The sequence below is a fragment of the Macaca thibetana genome, chromosome 7, assembly GCF_024542745.1.
Source record: "Macaca thibetana thibetana isolate TM-01 chromosome 7, ASM2454274v1, whole genome shotgun sequence".
NCBI classification, from domain to species: domain Eukaryota; kingdom Metazoa; phylum Chordata; class Mammalia; order Primates; family Cercopithecidae; genus Macaca; species Macaca thibetana.
In genome coordinates, this window is record NC_065584.1 from 98,481,939 (window position 1) to 98,495,305 (window position 13,367).

The window sequence follows — 13,367 nt, forward strand, 5'->3', positions numbered from 1 at the left end:
TTGCAATATTTTCCTATTTTATTACATTACAGACCTCTTTTTTTTCCCTTCCACATATCACGTGCCCTTTCTAAGTCTATATTTTTCTTTCCAGAATTTTAAAGGGGAACATAAATCCTACTGCGATTATAGACCATAACTAATTTAACTAATTGCCTACTGTTGGGCTTTTGGGTTGCTGCCAATTTTCCACTTTCACAAACATTTCTATAGCTAGGTATTTGTGCTTATCCACAATTATATACTTGCAATGAGGAATTTTATTTCTACTCTAAAAATACAGGTCATGGTTGTTTTCCTTTCTACATTCAGATGCCATTTAAAGCCCACTGGGGAAGGTGACTGTCCTATTATTCAAGGAAAAAAGTTATCTTGATTTTGGCCTTAACAAAAGAATGCTCATAAAGCAACAGTATGGTATGGCAAGAGAAAGGCAGGCATAGCTGGGAACCAGGCCCAGCTTTAGCCCAGCCAGTGCACAGGAAGGACCTTGGGTGAACCATGGACTATCTCATCTTCCTTTTGCCTATCTTAAAAATGAGAGGGTTAGGCCGGGCGCGGACGCTCAAGCCTGTAATCCCAGCACTTTGGGAGGCCGACACGGGCGGATCACGAGGTCAGGAGATCGAGACCATCCTGGCTAACACGGTGAAACCCTGTCTCTACTAAAAAAAAAAAAAAAAATACAAAAAACTAGCCGGGCGAGGTGGTGGGCGCCTGTAGTCCCAGCTACTCGGGAGGCTGAGGCAGGAGAATGGCGTGAACCCAGGAGGCGGAGCTTGCAGTGAGCTGAGATCTGGCCACTGCACTCCAGCCTGGGCAATAGAGCGAGACTCCATCTCAAAAAAAAAAAAAAAAAAAATTAGAGGGTTAGACTTTATTCCTTCTTCCCATACCAAATCTTGAAACGTGGGCCCTATAGCATGAAGGTCACATTTGCCCCATCCCAGAAATTCACGGTAAACAAACTCAGTTTGGAAAAATTTAAAGGATGCGAAGTTTCCATTTTCAAGGCATTGTGAGAACGCCTCTCTCTCCCAGCTGGCGGCCCCATAAATGAAGCATTTCACAAGCTGCTCATGGCTTGCTTAATGAAGATGCCAAATTACACCACCAGATTTTTTTTCCCCTTTGGTGCCATCACTTTTCCTCCTTATGCCAATGAGAATTCAGGGTGGCATGAAGATAAGAGTTGGTATAAATGAGAACTTTGTGATATACAGGCAGTGTCTGAGTTTATCTCTGACTCAAATTTTGAGACTTAACATTTCTTATTTACTAATAATTAAACTTCAAAGAAAAAAGAGACAGACCTAGGAAATGGGATAATTTCACTGATATTTACTCACCTAGTAATAAGCATCCAATTCATTATTGAGGAAATAAAGAGATAATACATACCCAACAAACGAAGGAGGAGAAAAAGAACTCCCAAAGCGTAAGACTTGAGTTCAGGGCTGACTGTCCTACGTGCAAAGAGATGAAGAGAAAAAGAAAAAAAAAAACAAAACAGATTCTTATCACTCTCCTGTAATTAACAGACCCCAGAGTCATTTGCTGCTGTCCATCAGAGCTCTTCTTTAGAAAATTACTAATAGTGCCTTTTTTTGGTCCCTGCCTAAAGTCTGAAAAATAACTGCAACTGTGGTGCCAAGATAAGTTTAGGAATTTAACAGTGTTCTTTAATAACTGGAGCTAACCTTGTCATTTGAAGGACAGAATGCAAATGTGGTCATAAAGCCTACATTTAAAGACATGTTGGTTTTGCTGAGATCAGGAAGCATCTTAAGTTGGTGGGGTACATGTATTGGGGGGGAAAACATCAACTGAGAAAATAATTCCCCGTATGCTTCACAAACAGGCTGAAACCATGAGCACCTTTACCATTCTCTAGTCACTTTGTGAAATCCACCAGGTTAGCATGGTTGGACACCCTGGATGGACCATTTGGGAAATAATCCACTTAGCATGTTTCAGCACTGTGATGGTTCATATTGGGTGTCAACTTGATTGAAGGATGTAAAGTATTGATCCTGGGTGTGTTGGTGAGGGTGTTGCCACAGGAGATTAACATTTGAGTCAGTGGGCTGGGAAAAGTAGACCCAGCCTCAATCTGGGAAGGCACTGTCTAATCAGCTGCCAGCACAGCTAGAATATAAAGCAGGCAGAAAAACATGAAAATACCAGATGGGCCTAGCCTTCCAACCTACATCTTTCTCCCGTGCTGGACCGTTCCTGCCCTCGAACATTGGACTCCTAGTTCTTCAGTTTGGGACCCAGACTGGCTTTTCTTGCTCCTCAGCTGGCCGATGACCTATTGTGGGATGTTGTTGATCATGTGAGTTAATACTTAATAAACATATATCCACATATATCTATATCTCCTATTCTGTCCCTCTAGAAAACCCTAATACAAGCACCTTTTAAATTGGAAAGGTACCTTCATATAATTACAGTTGTTTCAAAGTGATCCAATCTCCCTGGCCTTGGTTTCCTCAGAACAGTCCCTTAGAATGGTCTTCTATATATTTTCTAGAGCATTTCCAGAGTGTAACATTTTCTGGGATGGGAGAGTAGAAAGAAGTTTGGAAACATTGACCAATTTCAGATAGATGGGTCCACATAGCTGATAACACAGTCTCCTTTGTAATACCTCTTACTCTTGCAACTGGTATTTCTTCAATGCTTGTTTTCTGTCCTGAGGCCAAAGACTATTTGTGTCTTGTTTATCATCATGACCTCAACCCTAGCACCATGTGTGGTGCCCAGCATGTGCTAAGTGACAGTGTAAGTGGGTGGGTGGGTAGCCCTTTCTTGGCTTGGTGGTGAAGGCATGTGAAGGGGAAGATAGCTGACTGACCACATGCATATGTGCTTCAGGTCATCCTGAGCACCAGTGGCAAAGAACCTTCCTCTTATCTGTTGCCATCATGAGTCCCCAGGGGAGAGGGGGAAGAAATCACACTTCTATGCTCCCTGGAAGGACCTGGCTAGGTGTAGAACCAGTCCAGTATGGCTGAGCCTTTAGAAACACCCAGGAGCATTTCAGTGTGACTGAGCGACCCATGAGATGCAAGGAGGGCCTAGAAATCAATTCCGTAGAAATAAACGTTAATAACAAAGTTACCAACAGGATATCCAGTACACAGGATATTAACCTAGTCCATACACTTGGCTAGAATAATATTCTTAAATGATCTCAGAGGTCATTCATCCAGCCATCCAATGATATCTATCCAACGAGCTACCACTTGGCTTGAGCCTCAGGTGGGCATGTCTTTGGTTTCTTGGCATGACAAACCCAGTGACAATCCAAAAAGGATGTGTCCTCCCCAAATTCACACATTAAAACTTAACCCCTAAGGTAATGGTGGGGCCTTTGAAAGATGATTATTAGGTCATGAAGACTCTTGCTTTTGTGAATACGACCAGTGCCCTTATAAAGGATGCCCCAGAGAATTACCTCACCCCTTCTAAGTGACGGTATGGCAGCAAGGCACATCTCTGAACCAGGAAGCCAGCCCTCACCAGACAGCACATCTGCTTGCACCTTGATCTTAAACGCCCCAGTTTCCAGAACTGAGAGAAATAAATGCCTGTTGTTTGCAAGCCACTGAGTCTAGGTATTTTGTTATAGCAGCCTGAATGGATGAAGACACTGGAGTTTTTACAATCTTTGCCCCCGTTTCTAAGATTTTCAGGGAAAACACATCTCTTCTCAATTAGAAAGAATACAGTACAGGTAAGTCAACCCAGGGCAGCAGGTCACGACTTTCATTAAGTGATGGGGACGTGACTCTGGCTGATTGAGTTAGACACCTGTAAAATGTTCATGATGAGTCCAGTGTCTCTGGACAGAAACACAGTCAGTACTCTTTAGAATGTGCACGTTACAAAATCCAAGTTCTTCAAAGCTATTATCAGTTCCACGGCTCCGGCTTTTGTACTTTCATTTGAAAGTATTGACTTGAAAGACACATAAATAGAGGCAAATTCTCCTTATCAAGAAAGCACGCTGGTATAATGAGTTAGAATATTTATCACCTGAAATTTGATTTCCTTTCAGCTATCATGTCACTAGGAACAAAGTGAGCAAGGTGCTAAGATCTCCCTTCATATCCTGTTGGGAAACTGGTTCCTATGAGAAGAATAATCCTTCTTGGCTTGAGTTATGAAGAAATGGAGGGCTCTGTGCGAACACTATTGAAAGCTCCGGACAACACTGGGGAGGGAGTCTTCGCTCTAAACATACTAGCTGGGTGACCTTGAGAACACCGCCTAATTACTCTCGGAGCCCAGTGTGGGACCTAAGAGGGGCTGAGCATCAGCTTTTAACCTTGCTTCCAGATGTTCTGAGCACTGTTGTTGGTGGGATGGTCCTGTTTGGCATGACAGTGGGTCCATTCTTCTGGGAGGGGGCAAGGGCTGGTGCACATCTGTGCTCTTGTGCCAGCCTGAGACATCTGTGATGGCAAATCAGACTAGGAAGGTGATGGAATAAAGCTGTGTCTTGGACCTCTCAACATGCACAATGCATAGCGTGTGCTTCCAGCACAGCGTGGAGTTATAAGCCTAGGTCATTTAGGCCATCTGTTGCTGATTAATTTAGAGGGAATCAAATATTTCCAGCAAAGCTCCAAGAGCTGTTTATCAAGCTGAGATCTGGAAGTGATTAAGAATTTCAACAAACTTTCCATGTTTGGTAGTCACCACTAGTGAGTGTCTAGAGGCTGGGTTTTTGCAGAGGAGTCATGGGGCAAGCAAATAAGAGACTAGTCATTTTTCATGCTTCTCGGTGCCTTTAGTGTATGAATATCACAATATAACTTCACGAGAACGTCTAATAATGAAAAATAAACTACTTGTAAGGCAGCCACCTAAAACCTATACATGAGATCTGATGGGTTTTGTCCAAATGCATATTATACATAATCATCTTCTCTAAATAGTTTTAAATTCAGTAGTTCATTTCATAAACACTTTCACATTCTTAAGAATTTTCATTATTCCATGGAGCTGCAGTGCCATAGTTTAACTCACTATTCCAATTCAGGGTTTTCTGCTATTATAGTTAACGTTGTAATAAAAATCTGTCTGCATTGAGCTCTTTCTTTTTTTTTTTTTCTTGTAGAGAAGTACTTTTTAAAGATAAATGGCAAGGGGCAGGGTTACTGAATAAAAGGGCCTGAATATTTTTATGGCTCTTGACTCACATTGCCATATTGCTTTTTTGAAAGGAGTGATAGCCTTTTCCCATGCCACCAGCAATTTGTGATTTTGTCAGTTTTGATACAGCCTTGTAAGCACTGGGTGTCAATTTTTAAAATTTATTTTTCAAACGTAGTAAGTATAAAATGGCAATTTGCTATTGTACCCTTAATGCTCTGCACATTCAAAAGGCCTTGCTAATGATGTTCTAGGTAACATTAGCACTTGTAAAAATCCTCTTCCTTGGAATTCATAACAAAGATGAGGAAATGTGGTGGCGAAGAGAGAAGCTAAATAAAATAGAGGTGAGGTGCATGGACACTGGGTACTTCCATGCGTTTCATTCCTACTTTTATTTCTAGCCCTTGCTATTGAATCTGTTCACTTAGATAACTGCATCCCAAGAAGGCAAGTCTGTCTTTTTTTTTTTTTTTTTTTTCCTGAGACAGAGTCTTACTCTGTCTCCCAGGCTGGAGTGCAGTGGCATGACCTCAGCTCACTGCAACTTCCACCTCCTGGGTTCAAGCAATTCTCCTGCCTCAGCCTCCCAAGTAGCTGGGATTATAGGCGTGTGCCATCACGAAGTTTCTCCTTGTTGGCCAGACTGGTCTCAAACCCCTGGGCTCAAGCGATCCTCCCACCTCAGCCTCCCAAAGTGCTGGGATTATAGGCGTGAGCCACCACGCCCAGCTGATGAGTCTTTGTGTAGCGGGCCTTCCCCTGATTCAGATGAACGGCAGGCTATGTGTTAGTTCACTTCTGGGTTTCCAACGCAAATCTAGGTAACTCTGCAAATGATAAAAGTTACTCAGAATATTACTAATGGCTCATCTTTGAGGTATCTCATCTGTCCCCAGGACAGGTCCCCAGAGACAGGTAACAATAGAATTTTGGTTGGCTCTCTCCAACAACCTCTTTGTATAAGAATGGTCACTGCTCACCTGCCATGAGCTATGCTGCACACTAACCCATCACATCTCTACTGAGTTTGCACACACATGGTCTCAGGTCTCAGTGGGTCCTGCTCCACTGCAGGAGGCAGGCAGGATGGTACAGATTCAGAAGCAAGTCTAGGGGGAAGTGCCCACGTTCATATGGCTAAGCAGTGGCAGGGTGGTGGGGGCTGGGCACTGATGCCATTTTCATTTTCCTCCAACAAGGCTGCGTCCTGTAAGGCTCGATGCAGGATCCTTTTCAAAATTGCCTGCAGGTCTGTTTCTGGGAGAACATGAAAGTGCTGTCTTCTCCCCCATGCCCTGCCTTCTTCTCTTGGTGGGAGGTCCCTATCAAACACAATTGATTCCCAGCAGCCTAGAGAAGCTGCGCTCCTTGCTGTGGCCCTAGCTCACCTGGCTCGAGAGATTCCTATGTTGTCTGAAGCTCCGGTCCCTGGGAGGCCTGCAGATGAACACTAGGTGGAAAGGAGGAGAGGTGGGGCTGTGCCGATGGCTTACCTGATGAGGATGATGACTGAGGGTGTCTGTGCCATGGCACCGATCAGGCTGCAGATACACATTACACAGAGGAAGGTGAGGAAGGCCTCTTGGCACCCAGGACTAGGGCATTTTCCAGGAACCACGGTCGCATTCTCAGCAGGGACGGTGGTGAGGCACGCACAGCCCGTGAGATTCTGAAAGGGAAGCGTTCAGCCCTTTTATCTGGGGGTATCTCCAGTTTCCAAAGGCAAATCCATCCATCAGCTGAAGCTGTCACAGCCTAATTACGCATTCTGTGGCATTCCATTAATTAGGCCTGAATAAGCGAGTTAGCTTTTTTAAGGAGGCTGCAAAACACACGCAAATAAAGGAATATTTACAGGGAGGAGAGCTGATTTCTCTGTCTCTTGTGTGTTTCATTTCCATTTTCAAGAATCCCTCAGTAAGCTGAACCATAGATAACTGTGTCCCCCCAATACAATTAGAGAGGAAATGGCGCTTCCACAATATGATAAAACATTGCCAAATTAACATCGTAATTACTTGCCAATTTGTCCTCTCTTTTATGCAGTTATAATTACACTGAAGTGTATTAAAAGAAGTAAATCAGGTAACCTGCATATTGTTGCTGGTTGAGTGCCCAACATGGCACTTGGAACAAAGGCTGCACGCTGTTACGCGTGAAGTCACTGCGTCTGCAAGGCCGGGTGAGGGACAGCTGATGGAAGGTTCTCTGGAGGCTGAGGAAGCAAAGGGGGCTAAGAGATGCAGAAGCTTGGAGTAGCTCGTGGGGAGCAGTGTTAAAACCCAACGAGATACATTTATTAATATATGATCAGAGAGAAGAAAGAAAAGCGACTGCATTTCATTTGATCTTCCGGGTGGATTCTAGCCCAGCTGCCTGTTCCAGGCAGGGTCCTCTCTCCCGCTCGCTCCAGGAATTTCTGATGGCAAAGGGAGGAGCAGGGACTGGGAGAGGCAGTGCCCAGTGCCAAGCCAATTAAGGTTCCATAATAATAGTGCAGAGGCTTTTAATGAATACAAAGTGAAAACAATCATAAATGATTCATTGCTTTTCCTTCCAGAACTGCTTGGCTTTCAGAGCACATGCCCAGGTAAATCCTCCTGAGGGTCAAACAAATCCCCTCTGGCTTTTACAGTTCTCCTCCTCTGGTCCTCCCCCTGTGCCGACAGAATATAGAGATATGGGTTTTCTGATCCCATTAAGCTATATGGGATGATTTCAGGGGTGTCTGAAAGTGTTCAGGGGTGTCTGAAAGTGGCCCAACAGGGCCCGTCTGTACAGCTGTGCCCCCAACAGGGGCTTTTATCCATGGGGAAGGAATGATGGGGGCAGGTGTATGCCGGGGCTCCACCCTTCCCCTCAGTGTCTGCCCAGAGCAGGCGCCTTTGTGAAAGTGGTTCAATTAGTGTACCTAGGCGCATTTATTGTAATTCCCAGAAGATCCTGAGGCCCCGCCCCTCCGTCCCTTTTCATGTACCTCTGCCTAGAGACTTTTTAGCTCTTTTCAAAACCCAGCTCAGATACTGCCTCCCTTCTCAGAACCTCACCTCACTGGGCACATCCCAGCCTCCTTCCAAGTCCCACAGGACCCTTTTCAAGGGTCACTCCACCCCTACTGCAGAGACCTTTACATGCCTCCTGGAGGAGACAAGAACCCTTTGGGACAAGACCTATGTCTTCTGCATTCTTTCCCAAGCATCTTTTCCTAGCACAGAGCTGAGACGTAGATGAAAGTAAGCATACGGCTTTAGAATGCACATGAGCACGAACCTTCCTCATTTTTATTAGGAAGCAAGACTTCTCCCCAGCTTTCACTGAAAATGCCACTCCTCCTCTCCCCAGGAGAGGAAACTGCCCACTCCTCCCCAGCATCACAGCCAAACTTTTCTAGCTATTTAGCTCACCACCTGCATTCCTCTTCTCCCACGCTCTCAGCTCACTCCGACTGGCTTCTGTTTCCACACACATGAATCCGGTGGTGCTAAGTTCTTCAGTGGGCTCCATATCCCAGGCCCACCATGCATTTCTCTCTTCCCAGAGCTCTCAGGAGCACAGGTCCCTTGCTGACTACTCATCATTCCCTTGTTTGGCTTCAAGGCTCCACTGTCCCTGTTTCCCTGGACCCCTCTGGTCACTCACTTTCCATCTTTGTTGCTGGTACCTTCTCCCCTTTCCCACCTGGTCTGGACTCTCTTCCTTTCTTCATCTGTACTCTTTCCCCAGCTCTCCTTCCTTCATTTTACCATCTCTGCATTGGATCATAGCCTTTCCAAATTTAATCTCTAGCCTGGATCCTTCCCAGATCGACTTGCTATATCCCTTCCTAAGACTCATGAGCATGGTGAGGCATCAAAACTGCCTCCAGGAACGAGTGCCTGTGGTGGATTCTATGCTTTCAGCGTAGCACTACTGTCCCACCTAAGGCTGGGAACTATCTCCCCCAAATTCCCTTTCCTGAAAGGATGGGGGCTGGACAGGAGGGAAACCTGGGACTCAGAAGGCAGGAGTTGTAGGAGACTAGCATATGCCACCTTGCAATATGCCTCTTTTACATAAAGAATATTTTGAGCTGATTATTTTGAGAAACCACAGACACAGGAAGCACCTCTGACAACAGAAGTTACCGTTGTGTAAGGAAAATTAAATTTACATTTACAAAGGAAATCTCCATTTGTAAGGGTGGTTCCTCTCTGTACCAGAGAGAGGAATGACTGAATCCCTACAGACTATCATCAGTCTAGAAGACACTGACTTAAGTTTGCATAACAAATGTTACTCTTGTTTAAAGTGCTGTTTCTGGGCATCTCCTCATAACTGGCCTTCCCCACACCCTTCTTTCTCTGTTTCACTGGACCATGGTATTCAAGTCTGAAGTCAAAGCCACCTCTTTGAGATTCACTCATTTCTCTGGCTATCTCCTGTGTCTACATCATGTATACGTGTTTCTAAACCTTTGTTTTCCTCCTGTTAATCTGTTTTAGGTTACAGGGGTCTGTCCCAACTGGGAACTGTGAAGGATAAAGAGAAAATTATGTATTCCTCCTCTATAAAGTAAAGCTGAGGCCATTGCTCCCAGAAGGCCACAAGGTCAGGCATGAGGATGGACATACAGACATGCCCGGAACGTGCTAGTCTGTCCCAGCACTCCCCACTTTGCACCGCCTTCTTTTCTGCCTACCCTGCTGACCAGTGGCGGCGCCACGACCACCTCTAGTGACCTGGCTGCAGCAGGCCATGTGGCTCCCCACATCCCAGAGTGCCCATCAGATCTCCTGAGCAGCCATGCAGCACAGCTTCCTGGGATGTTCCCCTGAGCTCTGACTCACCCACCTGTGCCAGAGGCATCTAGCGAGGAAATGTTGCTTTACTTCTTCCTCTTACTTCAAAACACTGTTTTCCTGACAGTTACGCAGCCCCAGCCCGAGCTCCAAACTGCTTTCCTTCCACCTCTTACCTTAGTAACAGCACCCTATTGACTATAAAAGTAATGGCAAAAACGGCAATTTTGCACCAACTTAATAGAAACCAGGAAGTAATTCTGAATCCCCCATTCACATACCTACATCAAATTCATCTTCCCCCTGACACTAAAGCTAATGAAGACAGAGACCACTGTGGCTGTATTCCCTAATTTACTCCAGCCATCCAGGACAGGGCTTGGCTCACAACACGGATTTTATACACACACACACACACACACACACACACACACATTTATATATTTATTTATATATGTTGACTGAGTGAATACCTAAGTTCTGTTCATTTTGCCATGTCCTAAATCTGTCTCAAACCCTGCCCTAGTTCAAACCACTTGCAACCATCCTTCTTTGGTTACTGCAGTGGTCTGTGAGGAAAAAGATTTGGGAGTGAAGTTTTTAGAACCATATGGACTCAAAGAGTAGTTAGGCATAAATGAAAAATGGGCCCCTTGTGGGTGGCTGTGGTCTTGTTTGGCTAAGTACCCCAGGAATCCCTCATTTCCAGTACCCCCACATCACATTCCTGAGTGTTCCTGAGAGGCTATGCACTTGTAGCACGCAGTCTCTCAGGAATGTGATACGGGCAGTGGAGTTGAGTGAGGCCAGAACCCTCTGAATGTGCCATGTGATCGGTGAGCTTTCTTTGGTTTAACAAGTCATCTGCAATTGCTGCTTGCATCTTGGTCTTATTTTTGCCCATACCTAGGCTATGGCTCAATTATATTATATTTACCATAAAGAGGAAACTGGCCTCTCTCTGCCCTAAAAAGTAGAAAATCCCTCCTGAAATGGATCCTGTGATCATGGCACTAATGGAATGGGATACAATGAGACATCTTTATCTCAGGCTACAGCTGGCACGGGGCCTGCACAGCCCCATCCGGGTGAGCTAAATGTGTCCATGATGTCTATGTTCATGTTAATGAGGTGAGCAGACAGCAGGGTTAAGCTGCCATAGGATTTGCAGCCGAAACAAAGGGTAGCAGTGCGTGGTTTGAATGTTTGGTGTCCCTTGACCCAAGAATCCATATGTTGAAAAATAATCACCAATGTGATGCTATTACAAGGTGGGGGGTCTTCAGGAGGTGATTAGGTCATGAGGGTGGAGCACTCATGAATGGGATTAGTGTCCTTATAGAAGAGGCCCCAGAGAACTGCCTTGCCCCTCCCACGACGTGAAGACACAGCTAGAGGGTGCCATCTAGCAACAGGAAGCAGGCCTTCATCAGACATCAGATCCATCAGCACTTTAGTCTTGGACTTCCCAGCCTCCACAGCTGCGAGAAATTTGTTGTTTATAAGCCATGCAGTTTAAAGTGTTTTGATATAGCAGCCAAAAGGGGCTAAGATAGCCCCAGGCTGAATGGACAGGAATGGGATGATTTAGGGTTAATGACAGAAGAAAAGCCAGAGACTGGCACAAGACCAGTGAAAATGTCTGTTTGTTGGTATCCAAGAGGAAAAGCTGGAAATGGATGGATCTCTCCTAAAGGTTCTAGGCAAATCTGAATGTATTATTCAGATTTAATTTATTCATAGAGAGCTGTGAAAGAGGCTGGGGAGGAGATGCCAGAGTGCTCTGAGCAAGGACTTGGATGGGTTTCCTTTTCCATGTGATGAGTCAATCCACCAGGATGGGCTGGGTGGTCCCAGACATGGGGAGCAGGCTGGGGCAGCCCTGCAACCTCTCCAGCAGGGGATCCAAGGGAAAATGCTGAGGTTGTGGTCAGACGGCAAGGGGTAGGAAGTTCCTTTATTGGGGCTTATGTGACATAAGAGCCCAGATTTGTTCAACATTATGCTAAGGGAGCTGGGTGCACAAGGTCGTGAGGCCGTTAAGGAGTAATCTTCTACTGAGATGTCGGAGTGTGGTAGGAGAAATTGCAGATGAGGACTTACGTAGTTTCACCTTTCCCAGAGTGCAGAGAGATGATTTCCACCAATGGGGTTTTCAACTTTGATCTGAAGGGAAAAGGGGAAGTAGGGGATACCCCTTCAGCTGGCAGTAACTGGGCACCTACATGGGAAGTCCTAGACCTGCAAATGCTTTGAGCTCTAAGAAGTTTGAAAATCTAGAGAAAAGCTAGATATGAGAGAGCAGTCTAATCTAAGGGGATGATAAAGATTGGTATCCTAATTCTCACCCCAAACCCCAATAGCATAGTTCTATTTGGCCAATTCAAAAAGCAGGTGGATCTTGGAATTGACCTGTAGACCACCATGATCTGAATGAAGTGATATGCCCCCTAATGCTTTCTCTGGCTGTCCCTAAGACAATTAACTAGTAAGAAAGTATACCAGACTTCAGATTAGTTTATGATTGCAGAATTGGCAAATGCCCCCGTTTTCCATCCCCATTTCAAAGGCAAAGCAGTATCTTCCTGGTTTGCCATTCTCTGGGAGAGGTGAATTCTCTGCTTGGCATCCGAACTTGGGGGGTGGTGGGATCTAGCTTTACTGTCAATAAAATGTACCATGACACTTCATGTTAATAATAAGGTGGCCACTGAGCTCCCAGAACAGACCTGACAAGTTTGTTGACCTGGAGGACAGGGGGAACCGGCTTGTCCATTCTACGAGAACATATCCAACAGACAGACCTGCCCAGGCACAAAAGGACATATATACAATATGAGTCACAATGTGGTTTGTCAGAGCCCAAGTTTTGCAGCAGTCTGGATGCTCATTGATAAGAGACTGGTTAAAAACAGACTACTAGGTCCACGCGATGGAAGATTATACAGGCATAAAAAAGGTAGAAGAACATTCCTTATGTACTAATTTAGAAATAACTCCCAGGTAAACTACTAACTGAAAAAGCCACACAAAATAGTGAGGTCCAAAATAGGGCCTTTTATGTGCACTAAAAAAATCCAGGAGGATGTACAAGAAACCAAGGACAGCAATCGTCTATTTGGCAGGTCGAGGAAGAAGTAAACAGGGGACAGAGGTGAAAGGGAGAGTCCCTCACGTCCTCCTTTTTATACTTTTTGATTTTTGAATCATATAAATGTATTTATTAAAAATTGAAAATGTTATAGAATAAATCAATGAAAGGAGAATAGCACATCACTGAAAATTGTATTTCTGTTCCACCTTCAGTCATTAATTTCAACTGAGAAATGTTTCTATTCACATACAATGATGAGAATAAATAATTACAATAAAGCTAGAGACCACAAAAATAGAAAAATGACTCTCTGGAATCTTGGATTT

General features: G+C 44.8%; 1 protein-coding gene across 4 annotated transcripts in view; it reads right to left on the reverse strand.

Annotated features, from left to right (window-relative positions):
* SLCO3A1 (solute carrier organic anion transporter family member 3A1) overlaps positions 1-13,367 on the reverse strand; it is a 324,947-nt gene that overhangs the window by 20,006 nt on the left and 291,574 nt on the right. For 2 of the 4 annotated variants that reach the window (XM_050798035.1, XM_050798034.1), the window contains exons 8-9: positions 6,663-6,838; positions 1,402-1,466 (exon numbers count right to left, since the gene is read on the reverse strand). In XM_050798035.1, the coding sequence (XP_050653992.1) occupies positions 1,402-1,466; positions 6,663-6,838 (241 nt within the window). The remainder of the gene's footprint in view (positions 1-1,401; positions 1,467-6,662; positions 6,839-13,367) is intronic. The other 2 variants (XM_050798037.1, XM_050798036.1) reach the window with 1 other exon arrangement.